Raw genomic sequence first — 20,014 nt, forward strand, 5'->3', positions numbered from 1 at the left:
CATCTGACTGGAAGATTATTTATAAGAAAATTCATGAAAAGAAACTTATGAATGGAGAGCTGAGCAGAGTAGCCAAAGGATAATGCTAGATTTTCTGAGTGGAGGATTTGGGGTCACAGATAAGGTTGTGTCACAAAGATTGCCCTTGTCCCTGTCTTTTTCATTACTAACATAAATGGTTTATGCCTCATTCACTTCAATAGAAATATATACAGTGTGACAACTATGTTCCAGGAACTTCAAATCCAAGATATTAGGATGATAGAATCTTTGCACTGAAGAAGCATAAGGTCTATTTTTGCACTAAAGAAGCATAAGGTCATTCCACCAGAAATGAGCATGGGGCCTAACCCTCGGTTTCCTAAAGATCTTGATTGTATTTGACCTCTTAACTTGAAGTAAAATTGAAGCATAAAAAATAGGGTCATCCATAAACCTTCCCCTGAGCATACAGATGAAAGATGAGTGTTAGTAAACCACTAATCCAATCCTCAATAAAAAATATAAATGTTTTTATTGTTATTAGAAGCTCTGGGAAAATTAGTGGGCTTTCTTAAGTAAAGACCTGGTAGGTAACTAGGACTTAAAATTGCAGCTAAAGTTTTTAAAGCAAGCTACTAAGAAACTAAAAAGAAAAAAAAAAGAAAAAACTTAAATAGAGAAAGTCCCATGGAGAAGGTAACATCCTCCCAGAAATAATATATTTCATTACAGACAATACATGTAATAAAAAAAAATTAATAAATTAAAAAAACCATCCAGAAACATCTTATACTTTTCATAGTTAAGTAAATTTATCAGCCATAAGAGAAATGCTATATAAATGATAAAGGGATAAATTCTCCAAGAAGGTATAACAATTTTTGCATGCATCAACCTAACAAAAACTAATAGAACTTCAAGTACAAATGAGATTAATCCACTACTATCTTTACAGACTTCAACATCCCTCTGTCAGAGACAGTCAGATCTAAAAGGCAGGAAACCAGTAAGGACATAGTGGAAGGCAATGGCACTGTCAATCAACAGTCTATTATTGACATCTTTGACTACTTTATACAATAACAGCAAAAAAAATAAGCTGATGTGAAACATTTACCAATATAGACCATATCCTGGGCTATAAAACACACCTTAACAAAATTAAGACAATAGAAATCATACAACAGCTGCTTTGGATCACAGTGAAATTAAACTAGAAATCAATAACAAATATAACTGGAAAATACAAAAATATATAGAAATTAAACAACACATTTATAAATAAAATATGGATCAGAGAAGAAATATCAAGAAAAATGTATTGAAACTAAAAATACAACTTTTTGTATTTGTGGGATGTAGCAAAGCAGTACTCAGAGGAAAATGTACAGTGTAGAATGCATATATTAAAAAGTAATAAAGAAGTAAAATCAATAACCTAAATTTCTAAGCTTAGCAAACTATAAAAAGAAAAGCAAATTAAATACAAAGTAATAAGAAGAAAAAAACATATTAAAATTAGAGCAAAAATCCATGAAATCGAAGACAGGAAATCAGTAGAGAAGATTAACAAAATTTTAAAAGCTTTTTCTTTGAAGGCATCAATGAAATTGTAAAACCTCTAGCCACACTAACCAAGAAAAAAACAGGACATAATTACTAATGTGAGAAATGAAAGAGAGGACATCACTACAGATGCTATAGACAATTAAAGTATAACAATTGCAATAATAATAACTACAACAATAATAGAACAATTTGGACAACTCTGTGCCCATAAATTTGATAATCGAAATGAAATGGATCAATTCCTTGAAAGATACAATCTACCAAAACTCAAATATACACACAAAAATAATTATTTGAAGAGAACTATATTTATTAAACAAATTGAGTCAATAATTAATAATCTTCCAAAACACATAGCCCCAGAGCCAGATTAACTCGTGAGTGAATTCTACCAAATATTTAAGTAAAAAATTATACCAGTTCTCTACAGTCTCTTCCAGAAAAGAAGCAGAAACAATACTTTCTAACCCAGTTTTAAGAGGCCAGCTTTACTCAAATATCAATACTCAAATACACAAATACAGTATGAGAAAAGAACACTACAAATAAATATCTCTAATACATAGATGCAGAAATCTCAACAAAACACTAGCAAATCAAATCCAACAATGTATAGAAATAATCATACAGTATGGCCAAGTAAGATTTATCCTGGGTATGCATGGCTGGTTCAACAATAAAAAATCAATTAATGTAATCAACACCATCACAGACTAAAGAAGAAAAAGTCATATGTTTATATCAACATATGCAAAAAAGGCATTTGACAAAATGTAGCAATTATTCATCATAAAAAAAAGTCTCGAAAAGCTAGCTACAGAGAAGAATTTCTCAACTTGAAAAAGAACATCTACAAAACCCTACAGATTATATCATATCGTTTAAAAAAAAAAAAAAAAGGAAAGAACAGGTATACAGATTAGGAAGGGAAAAAAATATCTTTCTTTAGAAATGACATAATAGTTGGACACAGAAAATCCAAACAAACTGACCTGGGGGTGGTGGGAGGGAGGAGGAGTCTGGAACTAATTAGCAATTAAAGGAAGTTTGCAGGATATATGGTCAATATACAAAAGCCAATCACTTTCCTATATACCAACAATGAACAAGTGGAATTTAAAATTTTAAACATGATACCATTTATATTAGCATAAAAAACTTAGGTATAAATCTAACAAAATATGTACAGGCGGTATACTAGGAAACCTATGAAACTGATGAAAGAAATCAAAGAACTAAATGAATGGAGCAATAAGCCTTGTTTATGGACAGAAGCATTCAATATTGTGTCAATGTCAGTTATTTTAGACTTGATCTAAAGCTACAATGTAATCTCAATCAGAATTCCATCAAGTTGTTTTGTATATATCAATAAACTGATTGTAAAGATTATATGGAGGAATAAAAAATGTGCAAAATAGCCAACACAGTACTGAAGGAGAACAAAGTCAGAGGACAGACACTCAATTTCAATACTTGCTATAAAGCTGTAGTAACCAAGACAGGGTGGTACTGGTGGGAAAAAAAATGAACAAATGGATCAGTGGTACAGAATAGAGAGCCTACAAACAGAACCCCATAAATACAGTCAACTTACCTTTGACAAAGGAGCAAAGGAAATACAATAAAGAAAAGATCATTTTTCAACAAATCTTGATAGAACACATGGACAGCCAATGGAAAAAAAAATGAATCTAGTCACAAACCTTATACCCTTCAAAAAATAAAATAAAACAGATCATAGACATAAACATAAAACATAAACTGTAAAGCTCTAAGAAGATAACATGGGAGAGAATCTAGGTGACCTTGAGTAATCATTTTCAGATATACCACCAAAGGTACACTCCATGAAAGAAATAATAAACTTGAATTCACTAAAATTAAAAATGTTTCTCTGTGAAAGATACTGTCAAAAGAATGAGAAGACAAGCCACAGACTAGAGGAAAATATTTGCAAAAGACATGTGCAAATAATAAAGGAATATTACCCAAAATATGCAAAGAACTCTTAAAACTCAACAATAATAAAATTAACAACCCCATTAAAAATGAGCAAAAGATCTGAACAGACACTTGACAAAAGGAGATACTCAGATGGCAAATAAGCATATGAAAATATGTTCATATATCACTGTGTGTGCATGCTAAGTCACTTCCGTCATGTCTGACTCTTTGTGACCCCATGGACCATAGCCCAAGCAGACTCCTCTGTCCATGGGATTCTCCAGGCAAGCATCCTGGAATGGGTTGCCATGCCCCTTCAGGAGATCTTCCTGCTTCAGGGATCAAATCCACGTCTCTTACATCTCCTGCTCTGGCAGACAGATTCTTTACCACTAGGACCAACTGGAAAGTCCCCTCATATATCACTAGAAAATTTCAAATTAAAACAAGATATCACAAGTCCTGGAATGGCTAAAATCAAAAACATTAATAATGCCAAAAACTGAATGTGAGTCAATAGGAACTGTCTTTCATTGTTGGTGGAAATGCAAAATGGTGAAAACCACTTTGAAAGATAGTTTGGCAGCTTATAACAAAACTAAATATATTTTACATGATCCAACAACCATGCTGTTTGATATTCACCCAAACGAGCTGATAACTTACCCAAAAGGTTTTGCCTACACAAAAACCTACACTCAAAAGTTGATAGCAGCTTTATTCATAATTACCCAAATTTGGGAGCAATCAAAATATCCTTCAGTAGTAGGTGAATGGAAAAATAAACTTGATATGTCCAGACAATGGAATATTATTCAGCACTCAAATTAGCTATCAGCCATGAAAAAACATGGAAGAACTGTTGGGGGCCGGAGTGAGGTACTCCGCCCATGGCAAAGGTCATGAGGAAGGAGGCTCGACATACGCAAAGGCGGGATCGAGCCTCAGGAGTCCCCCTGGAAATCCTCGATCATCTACCCCCATAACCAGAGCCTGCCTACTTGACTACTTTGTGCTCTTACCTACATCTCTGACTTTACGGGGGGCTGTCCCCCACCACCTCTTTCGGAGAAGGAGTTAATCTAGAGCTCCAGTTAATAATAATTCCTGGGCGTGATAAGAGTGTTTTAACCTACAAACTCCTCTGAAGGTTCTCTAGCCTGCCTGACAGGCTTGTCTGGCCACATGTGATTGCTCACAGCCTCCCAACTATGAGAGGCACGAGATGCTTTAAACCCTCTAAAAACAGGTTCTTTAGAGAAGTTAGAAAACTATAAGTATAGTGGGCTGATTAGAAATTGTGTTGGTGAAGGGTTTTTCATTTGTTGAGCCAATGTTTGTTGCTAAGTCTCCATATCCCCTGCCCTTACACACATTAATGAATATATAGAATTAACCTTTGATATTAATCACGTTAGACCTTAGGCTAAGTAAATTCTTTCCTTAACTAAAACCCACTACACCCTCACCCTGTAGGAATGTAACTTTATTTGGGTGGCGTCTGTTTTGAGAATAATCAGCCCTGGAGAAATAAGTGTCCTGATTGACTGACTGTTGTCACAAGGAGAGGGTCGTAAATTGTCAGCAGGCCCCCCTGGCCAGAAGATGATGTAACGCCCCTAAGACCTCTGTATACATTTGTGTGAAGCACCTGACTTTAATAAAAGTCAGGACTGCTGTCCCCACGTGACTTTTGTATAACATCTCAGTGTATAAAAACAGACTCTGGAAAATAAAGAATTGGGATCAGTTTCTCAAAATACTGGTCTCCCCATGTCGCTCTCTCTCCCACTCTGGCTGAGTCTCCATCTGGAGCGCGGAACCCACCATGCTTACTAATTATGCCTGGGCTTCTAAGATCCGACCGGGGAGGCCTCAGTGTCTCCTCTCCTTCGGGAGAACGGAAGGACGCCTGCGGCCTACGTAAGTGGTGCAAACTTCTTGTCTTGAAGTTTTATTGGTCTCCCGCGTAAGCCAAGCTACTCAGCCTCTTTTCTCCACTGAATTTTCCTACTGAGCTATCCTCATCCTATTACTCTTTATATCTTTGATAAAATATTTAAATAAATAGGTCACCGACGCCGTCCCCGCTTCTAATACCCTGGATCAGCCGGGGCAGGACCCCGGCAAAGAACCTTAAATATTATTAAGTGAGAGAAGTCAATCTGAAAAGGCTTTCTACTGTAGGAGTCCAACTATATGACATTCTGGAAAATGCAAAACTATAGAGATAGTAAAAAGGATCAGTGGTTGCTAGAGGTTAGGAGGAAGAAGGGATGAAGAGGCAGAGCACAGAGTTTTAGGACAATGACATTACCCTGCATGATACTACAATATGCCCTTATGCATTTGTCAAAATCTATAAAATGCACAGCACCATGAGTGAACCCTACTGCGAACTATGGACTTTGAACAACCTGATGTGTCAATGTCATTTCATTCTGGTGGGGGGTGTTGATAACAGGGAGGTTATGCATGTGTGGGGGCAACCTCTGTTATGGGAAGTCTCTGTAGCTTCTTCTCAATTTTGCTGTGAACCTAAAACAGCTCTTTAAAAAAGTCTTATTATCACACTAATAAGAAAAATCAATAATTATAAGGTGACTTGGCAATATTTCTAAGATTAAAACTAGTAAAACTAAAAACAAATACTATGAAATCCTCTCCTATACCACTCAAACATTATTTTTAATTATCTAAAGGTTTTAATGAAAAAGTAATGATGATCAAATTATATTAAATAGCAATTTCCAATATATCCTTAATGGAGGGCCTGAAATTTCTCAAAAGTGACAAAATAAATATATGAATACAATTAGCTTTGATTTCCAATTTTTTGCTTTGATATCGAGATCAGAGATAAAAATTTGCTATATAAACAGATACGCTAAAATGAAATGATGTATGTGCCCATTTTTCATTGGAAGGACTGATGTTGAAGCTGAAACTCCAATACTTTGGCCACCTGATGCGAACAGCTGACTCATTTGAAAAGACCCTGATGCTGGGAAAGACTGAGGGCAGGAGGAGAAGGGGATGACAGAGGATGAGATGGTTGGATGGCATCACTGACTCGATGGCCATGTATTTGGGTGGACTCCGAGAGTTGGTGATGGACAGGGAGGCCTCGCGTGCTGCGGTTCATGGGGTCACAAAGAGTCAGACACGACTGAGCGACTGAACTGAACTGAATGTGCCCATTTGACAAGCATAAATCAAGAAAAATTATAATTTAGAAGATGATTTTCTTAAACTTTTCTGGAAATTAAAAATATTTGTAATATTTCCACCCAGCAGTTTCTGGCTCAATCATTCTGTCTTCTGAAACAGTGCATTCATGATCACTTTTCCAATTTCAGTTTGCTCTACCTTGCTTATTGTGTTTGCCACTAATACCACTCATTGTCCCCTGAATTCCCCAAGTATCATGTTTCCTAATTCCGTTTACTCTACCAAACTGTTTGTCACCTGCAGCTGCCCCATATTTCTATGATGTCTTATCATTCAGTTCCCCCTAACCTCCCAGAAATCAAGCTCCCTGGACCTCCCAGAGCTGTGTTCAAATACTACAAAGGAGTTTGGTTTGATTCCTTAGTTCTTTGTGATAATGTCTTTTACCCCCATTATATTATCTAGGAAATTGACATTATTTCTTTTCAAACAGAATTCTTTCTTTCAATGGACACTATCTTCCCAGCCTCACAGTTCTCTTAAAGAATGACATGTCCACTTCGTGAATTCCTAGTAAATCAAGTTGTCTTCAGAAAGCATATCATCTGAGACACTCTTTAATGTGAAAATGTCATTACATCCTAAATTATTTTGTACCGTATCATGTTAAAGGAGTAAGCTGTGATCTTCAGACTCATATTCTCCTATTCCCAAGCTACCAGTATCTCAATTCCTCATTTTTAAGTTCTGTTTTATGTCCTTGTACAATCTACTAAAACCTTACTAACACTTTATTGCTTCAGGTTGGTGAGTCACCAATGTGCAGTAAGCAGTGAAGAACTGCCAAGGAGATGGAACACATTCCTAACCACCACAGGGCTTGTCACCAAGCTGAGGAAATAGACACACACAAGCAAAACAATAATATCCCCTCAAACATGCACAATTCTACAAACAAAAATCATATCTATTTTTCCACTGACTCTTTAAAAACATCTTGTGAAGTAAAAAAGTCAAGCGTCCCTTCCTTTTTTTTTTTTTTTTTAACAGATATGGAAACTGAAATCTATAGTCACCATCCCAAAGGCTCACAATAAACCAAGTCCTAAAGAAGCCACCCAATAATTGAAAGAGAAACTTGAAAAAAATGTGGAACCAAAATGTAAGACAACACTAGTTTGAAAAATGAGAAGGCAAACAGAGGCCAATGATTTATTTAGAAGGGCAAAGATACTTATAAGTCAAATACTGAAGATAAAAATATTAAGAGCACTCGATGAATACAAAAACTTCCAATCTATTAGAGGAAATCCAGAAGATTTTTAAAATTCAGTCATTCCAAAAAATGGCAGAAAAGAAGAATAAAGTAGAAAAGAGAGAAAAAAGTGACTAAAACACATTTCAGAGTGGAAAATAAGATGCTCTACCTAAAGCAAAAAAGTAATTAATTACAGTAAATGTAAACAGACTAGTTACTGGGAAATGTAAACTTCCCAGTTAGAGAAACTCTCAGAATGTATAGACTATTTACAAAAGATACAACTAGAGTATAACGATCTAGAATGATGAAAAGTTAAATGCTAGAAATACATATCGGAGAAGGCAATGGCACCCCACTCCAGTACTCTTGCCTGGAAAATCCCGTGGACGGAGGAGCCTGGTAGGCTGCAGTCCATGGGATCGCTAAGAGTCAGACACGACTGAGAGACTTCACTTTCACTTTTCACTTTCATGCATTGGAGAAGGAAATGGCAACCCACTCCAGTGTTCTTGCCTGGAGAATCCCAGGGACAGGGGAGCCTTGTGGGCTGCCGTCTCTGGGGTCACACAGAGTCGGACACGACTGAAGCAACTTAGCAGCAGCAGCAGAAATACATATATCAAGTAATATACATATGCTAGTTTAGCTCTTAGTATCAGGCCAAGCAAACTTTAAGGGGAAAATAAAGGCATTATTAGTTACAAGAAAAGTTGGAAAATAATGTTGAGAAAATTTTCCAGAAAGTATAGCAAAAAGATAAAGGATTGGAAAATAAGGAAAGAGGGGGAAAAAATTAGAAAAGTCTAGTAGGTATTAGAATAAAAGGAATTTCAACAAGAGAGAGAAAAGAGAAGAGCAGGAAAGGAGATGGAGAAAAATCATAAGAAAAAAAATTGAAACAGAAGACATGCTTTTCCAGATTGAAAAAGACTACCCAGACAGTGCCCAGCAAAATGGATGAAAATGGACTAACAATAAAGCATAGTACTGGAAAGATTCAGAATCCTAGATAGAGAAGATATATCAAATTTCCAGAAAGAGAAAATAGGTCACGATGCCTCAAAGTTTCTTACGAGAATTATTAGAAGTTAGACTGTAATGGTACCACACCCTTCAAAATCTGAGGATAAATTATCAATGGCCTAGAACATTACAGACAGTCAAACTATCCATCAGGTGGGAGAGTAGGATGACGAGAGATCTGTTTAAGAAAATGATGTTGATAGGATATTGCTTGCATCGATGCAAGGAAGGGAGCTTTAGACAATTGGCATAGAGTTTAATGGTTGAGTGAGTGATGAGTACATAAAAGAAAGCAAATGATAAAACCAGACAATTATCAACTCTCAGGAAAATGGAAAGTGCAGAAGAGGAAAAGTAATCACAATATATTGAAGGTTCAGTTATAAATGAGCTTCCCTTATAGCTCAGCTGGTAAAGAATCTGCCTGCAATGAGGGAAACATGGGTTCAGTCCCTGGGTTGGAAAGATCCCCTGGAGAAGGGAAAGGCTACCCACTCCAGTATTCTGGCCTGCAGAATTCCATGGACAGTATAGTCCATGGGGTCACAAAGAGTCAAACACAACTGAGCAACTTTTACTTTCACTTTCAGTCATAAATAGCATATTTGTAGACATAATGATATAAACACTATTTATGGAACCAAAAGGATGATATATCTATACTGTGAGAATGAGGTGATGGAAATAAGTGCATGGATACAGTGAGGGCAGGGAGAAAGAGGCTGAAACCTCCAATTTGATAGTGAGAAGTCAAAGACAAGTCCCAAAACTAAAAAACCAAAAGGAGTAAGTACACAGTCTTGCTCTTTGGTGATGGAAGCAAATATAAAAGAATCCCCTAAACAATCTGAAAGTGGTTGCCTCTAGGGTCTTCTCTTTTAAAAAATTAGATATTGCCAATCATTCTTCATGTAAGTTTTACCAGTATTCCCTTGAGCAATGTATAAGAGACTTCACACCATCACTGTATCAATTCAGATCCCTTACCGAGTGATGCCAAGTCAGGGTTAGATATGCAAGACTTTCACTGAGATAAATGCCTATGAAGGAGAAAGGAGCGAGGAGTCTTCAGACCACGATGCATGTCTGAAACCTATGAAGATGGAAGGAAGAATTGTGTAGAAAGAGCCTCAATCACAGCACAGGTAAATGGGGAGTTCCAGGGCAAAAGTTGCTCAGCAGAGGAGTTCTTCATTGAGCAGGAGTAGACTAATTACAATATTGGTGGTGGTGGTTTAGTTGCTAAGTCACGTCTGACTCTTTGAAACTCCACGGACTGTAGCCAGGCTCTTCTGTTCATGGGATTTTCCAGGCGAGAATACTAAATTGCCACTTCCTTCTCCAGGGAATCTTCCCGACCCAGGGATCAAACTCACGTCTCCTGCTTGGCAAGTGGATTCTTTACCACTGAGCCACCTGATAAGCCCAATCATAATATTACCACTATTCTTAGTCATTGGTTGAATGTAGCCTTGGGGAAACAGCTTTGAACTGTGACCTGCAGCAGATCAGAAAGCCACAGCAAGTGTCAGTCAACTGTATTCAGTGGTATATTGCTAAATGATTAACAACTAATGCCATAGAAAGGTTTTTTTTAAGCCTTTATTCATAGCATTTGCCATTTTAAGGGTGTAAATACTCCCATCGTGGCCAGTTTCAAGCTACCAGGGTGACAGTGTGATATCACTGAATGCTGGGTTTGAAAGGGATGCTAAAGAATGTCTTTTCCAAACCAGGAGCCACTTCCAGGAAGCCCCTACCTGTGCTTCATGCAGCAGGTTTCCATGAAGGGAGATCTGAGCAGTACACATTCTCAGACACCATATTCTCCAACCCAGTGTGTGTGATAACTGTTGGTATGTCAGTATAGTCTATAAGTTTACTTTGCATTTTCCTTAATATTAATAAGTCTGAGGATATCGGTATATATTTATATAGTATATTAGATGCTTTTATTATTATGCAATCTAATTTATTTTCTTTTCTGTGAACTAAACCAATCTTTTGATTATTTGTATTAAAATCTTTATGCCAATGTTCTAAATAATAGAAATCCTAATGCATTGATCTTAATATATTAATCTATTTAGTAAGTGAACATATAAATACTACTTACTATCTTCTTATCATAAGATCAGCATTTTCAAAATTAATCCCCATCAATACTTCCAGAAGGGAAATAAGATAGAAATATACCTTAAAAACTTGATGTAGGTGGGATTTTAAAAAATAAATAAAAATAAAATTAGAAACAAATTACTATGATTCTTTTTTCCTTGAATTTTTAAATTAATAGTTATGTGTATAGCATCAAAATACAATGTCTGTATTAAACTTTCTGGAAATATTTTTGGTATCATTAAAGTTGATTCAATGCAGAAATCTTTATGGAAAAAGATCCTGAAGAAAAATTGCAATCTACCTCCCAACACACACAGAATGACAACAATGTAGCGGAGAATTTTCTATCTGAACAGTCTATGAGGACAGAGTAGAATCTTTAGGGAAATTAAGTTTGTAATTATTATTATGAACACATTTTAAAAACAGATACATTCTATATTGATTCATTTATATACATCCTTGGTATAGCAAGTTGAAAATCATCCACAACTAAGTTAGAAATGAAGAAGCCTTGGATGAAATGGTCATTAAAACATTACATATGTTTAAAAATTTCTAATTGTGCAGATGACACTGAATAAGCAAAATCTTGAATTAGACCAGATATCAGAATTCATCTAATACAGTCTTTAACCACAAATGATTAGGCAAAACTTAAAGCAAAAAATATTAAAAAAAAAAAAAAAAGAAAAGAAAGAAACCAAAAAGGCAAAACTTCAAGAATTTCTCTACCATAAAAGCTTCCTGGATTTTTTTGTTAACACAAGTACTGCTACCTATGTATCTGGAGGGGAGGAGTCAAAACATTTGTGGGTGCACAGAGCTTTAAACTGCTACTGTTTTCCCCAAAAAATACATATATTGCATTATCTTTCAATCAACTGTCCAGTTCATAAACCATATTTGACTTCAAAGGCTGTGGCTTTTCTTCTCCTCTTTCAAACACAACCTCCAACCACAGCCATTTCCTAGTATTTTCAACCAGAAATTTTTTAAAGATTGAATAAAAATTATAAAGTAATAAAATATGATCACTTATGGCAGGTATTTAGTAGGATGAAGGTTGAAAGTGGTGACTATAAAGAAGTTTAGGTTATTTATAAACTCCTTTTATCCTAATTTTCTCAAAATGTGATTAAAGTACCAAAAAAATAAAAACAGAAAAGAAACTTACCTCATCCACATTTTCAAAGGCATTGATGATGTCATAAGGTAAACAAGACAACAGATCGATCACAAACCAAGTTTTCAGATAGTTCATCCTTATCAACTTGGGGTCAGAAATAACCTCTCCACCAGGTCCCACAAAGGTTGTGTGAAAATTTAAAACAATGTCAACCAGAAAAATAACGTCCACCACACTGTCCAGCACCAGCCAGGCTATGTTGTTCTGCTTCGTTTTGAAGGAAACGTTGTAAGGAACCATAATGGCGGTGTAGAAGGTAAGAATTAAAATCACCCAATCCCAAGTTGTTTTAAAAGCACAATAGTGTAAAATAATGTGTGGTGGCGTCTTTGGCGCTTCTTGCTTATACTGAGGAAGGATATCTGATCCCAGCTGAAGAACCTAAAAGAGACAAAATGCATTTATAAGTGACCCGGACGTCTCTGCAAAGTTAGTAATGAATGCAAATTTTCTGGCAGACAAACCACTGGTTTCAAAGCCAGCCATGCTTTGTAATTATATCTCTTCTCCTGAGTTGTATCAAGGTTTGTCCAAAGTCACTGCAAATCCAATCACTCTATCGAAGTTGATTTGTCTGCCATTCCCTCTGACTTCCTCTCCCGTGGCCAACTCATTCAGAAACTGGTGCCCACACATGGAGGGCAGAAAGAGACCAAAGAAAGGCAGACCACGCCAGATCAGCAGGTGGCAGTTTTCATAGGCAAGGGAACTTACAAGGTTTCATTGGGTAAACACAAAACCAGAGGTTTCAGAACCCACCCACCAAATCTTAAAAGTTTATACAGAGGTTTAACTGGCTTCAGTCATGTATACAGTCCAGATGTTCTCAACCACAGCTAACTCTCTCAAGCTTGTATCCTTGAAAATGGCTCCCACAATGGGCATGGTGGGCAGAAAGTACATTTCAAGGACAAGGGAGGGGGTGAGGAGCTTCCAGTTGCCTGGGTCCAGCTCAAGGAACACCTGGCAGTCCCATCCTCTTGATGACCTCCTCCAACACCAACACTGATCCACAGCACTGCTGGACATCCACTACTGGAAGTGCCTTCTGCACATTCACTGGGCAGAAGTGCCTAGAATCACACATCTCACAGACTGGCCAGCTGTTATTTGCAGGGCTCACCATTACCCATTCTTTACATATTTGGGATTTGAAGGAGCATAACTTTGATTCTAAAGGCTTTGCTGAACCTCAGGGCCCCACTATTGGTGATCTTGCTGTTGCATGGGACTCAACCAGGGCCCTAATGACAGGCACAACAGTATCAGAGCTATAAATGTTATAGCCTGCTTTCCTCTGTTTCCCTTTCAATCAGATTTAAAGAATATTGGATTTCCTGCCCAGATGCAAATTTCCTTTAGAAAAAAATTCTAAATACTCAGGTTTGTTTCTCCATACCTTTTTGACAAATTGACAATTTTCCATGCAAGTTTATATGAACCCTGATTATTCTGATTAGGTCTCATTAAAGAGACAATGAGAAAAAGCAGATGGCAGTGCAAGAGCAGAGGTCTGGGCAACCCTGGGAAAAGGCAACAGACACAGGACTTAGCACTTCCGTCCAGAACCTGGAACATGGACATTGTGTAAAAGAGTTGAAAAAGCAGGTTGAAGACCTCTGCTTCATGCCACCAATGAAGCTATAACTGAGTAAACCTGTGTATTAAGGAGTTTGTAAGTGGGACTTTGATGAACAATATTTTCAGCAGCTTTACCATCTTATACATTCAACTATTCAGTGTCCCTAAGACTAACGGGACCGAGAAAGTAGGAGTCAACAAGTTCAAATTATAAAATCATAAATGCACTAAATTTATGTCAATGCACAAATAGATGTAAACAAAAATACCTCTTGGCCTGTAATTTATATGCAACAAAGCAAAATAAGTAAACTAGCATTTTTTGAAGTTTGAGACTTATCCTGAAGTCTCTCATATGTACAACTTACACAACTGAAAACTAAGCATATAATATAATCATTGCTATTTTGAAACATGAAAGAATCACTGATATTCTCTTTAGGTGTATATTATAATTATTGTTTTAAGCTTGGGAGCTATAAGAATTATTTATAAAGATTTTTACATATTTATGCTCATTATCAGTACCCCAGTAATGCTTTTTCCATGAGATCTTAAATTACTTAGCAACAAATTATCCTGCAGGTAGATTAAGTTTCATGTTGAGACACAGAATTACATATAAAGACTCCTACAGAATCATGGCTTCTCCTTCACCTTTCAACCACAGATCTATTCATTCCAACATCACTGTGTTAAACATGAAAATTTCCTTCATACTCAATGTTAGTATTATACCATCTGTATTTACACACTCTGTAGTTTGAGCACAAAGAAACACACTTAGAAAATAAACTCAGTGCCAGGTTACATTAGGACCTTTACGGGCACTCAGTACTTTTGCCTTCCTGGACCCCTTCCTCCTTAAAAATAATAAAATAAAAATTATACTTTATTTAATATTTTTATATTTATTTAAATATAAATACAACATAAATGTATAAGTTTTATTTAAAATTACATTTTAAATAAAAATATAGTTTGTTTAATATTTATATTTTTATTTAAAGTTATATTTTTATTTTAACAGCGTTATTACAAAGATGAACATTTAATTATTTATTTTTTTACCTAAAAGTTCATTTTTTTCCTTCAACTGCTAGTAGAAATTCAGGCATCCTGGTGGACCCCTAAAAGTGTTATTGGTGCTACACTCTGTGCTAATAGACAAATTGGTCCCACTCAGCACCCTGGAATAATATAAGGTGTCTCCTCTAGAGATGAACTCACTCTTGAGTTCAGTATTTCCTAAATCTGGCTACAAACTAGAATCATCTAGAGAAGTTGTTAAAAATACAGTATACTCATGCTTAGACCCCTATGCCAGAAAATAATTAAATTCATTTTGTGTATTAAATTAAATTCAGAGAATCTGTACTTTCAAAATCTTTCCAGGTGATGATAGCGTATGGTTCAAAATAAAAACCCTTGTCTTCTATTTCTTTAAACATTCATAACCCAGTTCTTCAGATGGTGACTTGAATTTTTAAAGCAATCCAAAACTGCTCCAAGAGAAAAAGGAGGAGCAGGGAGAGTAGGAGAAGAAAGGCAACACCGACAAAGCAAGGCATGGGACACCCCACATGCTTCAGTTTGATGTTTCTTCTATGTAGAGCTCTGCTTTAATCTCAGCCCCGTCATTGGGGCTTTTCTATAAAGCAGTGAGTAACGACTGTTTGCTTTATTTCATTTGTACTTTCAGGAGCAGTAAACCTTGGATAGATGGGGATGAAATCACATGTCCTGATGTATTTTTGTACTGATACAGACACATTCTTTCTCTCTGAATATCGGGAGCACACTGACTCTAAAGGAGTCAGAACCACAGATGCAAGTGGAAGCTGAATTCAATCAGTAGAATGTCAGAGCATGTTGAAAACTGATGAATTGCCTACACAGACACCAGAATCCTTGAAACTGGGGATCAGCTCTAAATTTAGGAGGCCTAGTGGAAATAGGATAAAATGTATATGTGTTGGGAAAAGTGAAAGGACCTGAAATTTAACAGCAAATCAAATACTCAAGCTGAGCAAATTACATGATTCTGAATACAACTGGAAAAATTGTCTTTCTGCTAACTTGGTGCCTCTTTTCAGTCAGTCTTTGAAAACCTAGAAGTACACATAGACTATATCTCTGTAGAAAACCTTGTTATTTCCACATGTTCTCTGAAATCAAGGCCTAAGATCTGACATAAAGCAGTTTTGTATCTGAATCAGCCTTATAAATTAGGGATGACTGATAAAGAACAATAACAAAAAGGCAAAGCAAAGAAAGAAAAAAATCAGATGGGAAGAAACAGGAATGAAAATTCATCAAGAGTAAAAATGAAAAGTGATGAGCTGTCCAGGGGATAGGAACTCTCCATTTGAGGTAGAGGAAAAAACCATCTTCAGTGATTTGGGGTGCTAAGGTAGAAATTTTTCCTCTCTATAGTCTCTTTCCTCATGTTCTTGCCCAGTTGTATTAACAAAGAAAGAAAAACTGAATAGGGTGTAGTTAAGACCTAGAAAGAGTCATGACCAAAAAAATCAGTAGTCACAGAAACAAGCTCCTACACTTTACCTTGACTTATAGAAAGAAACGAACAACCGAAGGCAGAAAAGAAAGTAGCTTCAAATTCAAGTAGTACTTAAAAAAAAACACTATATTAAAAAGGAAGTTGTATCTGAGTGCATTAAATCTTGTGTCAACTGCATATTATCTTTTTTTTAATTTTATTTTATTTTTAAACTTTACAATATTGTATTAGTTTTGCCAAATATCAAATTGAATCCATCACAAGTATACATGTGCTCCCCATCCTGAACCCTCCTCCCTCCTCCCTCCCCATACCATCCCTCTGGGTCGTCCCAGTGCACCAGCCCCAAGCATCCAGTATCGTGCATCGAACCTGGACTGGCATCTCGTTTCATACATGATATTTTACATGTTTCAATGCCATTCTCTCAAATCTTCCCACCCTCTCCCTCTCCCACAGAGTCCATAAGACTGTTCCATACATCAGTGTCTCTTTTGCTGTCTCATACACAGGGTTATTGTTATCATCTTTCTAAATTCCATATATATGCGTTAGTATACTGTATTGGTGTTTTTCCTTCTGGCTTACTTCACTCTGTATAATAGGCTCCAGTTTCATCCACCTCATTAGGACTGATTCAAATGAATTCTTTTTAATGGCTGAGTAATACTCCATTGTGTATATGTACCACTGCTTTCTTATCCATTCATCTGCTGATGCACATCTAGGTTGCTCCTATGTCCTGGCTATTATAAACAGTGCTGCGATGAACATTGGGGTACACGTGTCTCTTTCCCTTCTGGTTTCCTCAGTGTGTATGCCCAGCAGTGGGATTGCTGGATCATAAGGCAGTTCTATTTCCAGTTTTTTAAGGAATCTCCACACTGTTCTCCATAGTGACTGTACTAGTTTGCATTCCCACCAACAGTGTAAGAGGGTTCCCTTTTCTCCACACCCTCTCCAACATTTATTATTTGTAGACTTTTGGATCGCAGCCATTCTGACTGGTGTGAAATGGTACCTAGTGGTCTTGATTTGCATTTCTCTGATAATGAGTGATGTTGAGCATCTTTTCATGTGTTTGTTAGCCATCTATATGTCTTCTTTGGAGAAATGTCTATTTAGGTCTTTGGCCCATTTTTTGATTGGGTCATTTATTTTTCTGGAGTTGAGCTGTAGGAGTTGCTTGTATATTTTTGAGATTAGTTGTTTGTCAGTTGCTTCATTTGCTATTATTTTCTCCCATTCTGAAGGCTGTCTTTTCACCTTGCTGATAGTTTCCTTTGATGTGCAGAAGCTTTTAAGGTTAATTAGGTCCCATTTGTTTATTTTTGATTTTATTTCCAATATTCTGGGAGGTGGGTCATAGAGGATCCTGCTGTGATGTATGTCAGAGAGTGTTTTGCCTATGTTCTCCTCTAGGAGTTTTATAGTTTCTGGTCTTATGTTTAGATCTTTAATCCATTTTGAGTTTATTTTTGTGTATGGTGTTAGAAAGTGCTCTAGTTTCATTCTTTTACAAGTGGTTGACCAGATTTCCCAGCACCACTTGTTAAAGAGATTGTCTTTAACCCATTGTATATTCTTGCCTCCTTTGTCAAAGATAAGGTGTCCATATGTGCGTGGATTTATCTCTGGGCTTTCTATTTTGTTCCATTGATCTATATTTCTGTCTTTGTGCCAGTACCATACTGTCTTGATAACTGTGGCTTTGTAGTAGAGCCTGAAGTCAGGTAGGTTGATTCCTCCAGTTCCATTCTTCTTTCTCAAGATCGCTTTGGCTATTCGAGGTTTTTTGTATTTCCATACAAATTGTGAAATTATTTGTTCTAGCTCTGTGAAGAATACTGTTGGTAGCTTGACAGGGATTGCATTGAATCTATAAATTGCTTTGGGTAGTATACTCATTTTCACTATATTGATTCTTCAATCCATGAACATGGTATATTTCTCCATCTATTAGTGTCCTCTTTGATTTCTTTCACCAGTGTTTTATAGTTTTCTATATATAGGTTTTTAGTTTCTTTAGGTAGATATATTCCTAAGTATTTTATTCTTTCCGTTGCAATGGTGAATGGAATCGTTTCCTTAATTTCTCTTTCTGTTTTCTCATTATTAGTGTATAGGAATGCAAGGGATTTCTGTGTGTTGATTTTATATCCTGCAACTTTACTATAGTCATTGATTATTTCTAGTAATTTTCTGGTGGAGTCTTTAGGGTTTTCTATGTAGAGGATCATGTCATCTGCAAATAGTGAGAGTTTTACTTCTTCTTTTCCAATTTGGATTCCTTTTATTTCTTTTTCTGCTCTGATTGCTGTGGCCAAAACTTCCAAAACTATGTTGAATAGTAATGGTGAAAGTGGGCACCCTTGTCTTGTTCCTGACTTTAGAGGAAATGCTTTCAATTTTTCACCATTGAGGATAATGTTTGCTGTGGGTTTGTCATATATAGCTTTTATTATGTTGAGGTATGTTCCTTCTATTCCTGCTTTCTGGAGAGTTTTTATCATAAATGGATGTTGAATTTTGTCAAAGGCTTTCTCTGCATCTATTGAGATAATCATATGGTTTTTATTTTTCAATTTGTTAATGTGGTGTATTACATTGATTGATTTGCAGATATTGAAGAATCCTTGCATCTTTTAAAATATTATGATGACTATTATCATTTAACATTTGATATGTTAATGTCTTACTTGGGTTTTTAAAAACATTTCTGCACATCAAAGTATTACTCTCTCCTCAGAGGTACCAGAAAATCAAACACATCACCCTGTTAGCTATGTTCCAAGAAAAACTTCAGAACTTTCCCAATTTGAAAAATATACTTTGCTCCCTAACTTTCTCCAAATGAAATTTAGTATCTGCAACAAGTTAAGAAAGTTACTCTGGAGAAATTCAGCTAAACTTTCACCAGCAAAATAAGCTGATGAACTTACATATTTAATTGTATCTTTCTCTTCCTTGGTTAGTTACCTCAGAATATTTTTGTGAGTGCCAAGTAAGTGCTTAGCACAGTTTTGGTAACTTGATTAGTTACTTTGTCATCTTTTGTACCAGTAAGACACAAGACGATTGTGTAAAACATGTCAACAGCAAAATTTCTAGCTGCCTTGGAGTTCTGTCCTCATTCCTTTTCTCTTTGGTTTCAGTACACTCTGTATGGGTAACATCACCCAGTCCTCTGACTTTAACAGCCAAATCTGTGAGGATGATACCAAAGCCTGTAACTCAAACACAGATACCCCTTGAGAGGCAGACCCATAAATCCCACTTCCTTTTAAAGATCTCCACTTGAATTTCCTGTCAGGAACTTCAAACTTAGTATGCCCAAGAGTAAATCTGCTACCGTTGCTCCCAAACCTCCTTTTCTTCCTCTTCTATCTGAGATTTTATTAACCAACAGTAGCCACCATCTGTAAGTGCTGTACTCAACATGCCAGCAAATTTGGAAAATGTAGCAGTGGCCACAGGACTGGAAAAGGTCAGTCTTCATTCCAATCCCAAAGAAGGGCAATGCCAAAGAACGTTCAAACTATCATACAAGTGCACTTATTTCACATGCTGGTAAGATTATGCTCAACATCCTTCAAGCTAGGCTTTAGCAATACATGAACTTCCAGATGTAGCAGCTGGATTTAGAAAA

The 20,014-nt window shown here is 36.3% G+C and overlaps 1 protein-coding gene across 1 annotated transcript in view; it reads right to left on the reverse strand.

The window, feature by feature from the left end:
- Nucleotides 1-20,014, reverse strand: part of KCNH5 (potassium voltage-gated channel subfamily H member 5) — a 403,337-nt gene that overhangs the window by 315,248 nt on the left and 68,075 nt on the right. The window contains exon 6 of the mRNA XM_061429074.1: nucleotides 12,252-12,644. Within this exon, the coding sequence (XP_061285058.1) occupies nucleotides 12,252-12,644 (393 nt within the window). The remainder of the gene's footprint in view (nucleotides 1-12,251; nucleotides 12,645-20,014) is intronic.

This window comes from Bos javanicus, chromosome 10, assembly GCF_032452875.1.
Source record: "Bos javanicus breed banteng chromosome 10, ARS-OSU_banteng_1.0, whole genome shotgun sequence".
Taxonomy (NCBI): Eukaryota; Metazoa; Chordata; class Mammalia; order Artiodactyla; family Bovidae; genus Bos; species Bos javanicus.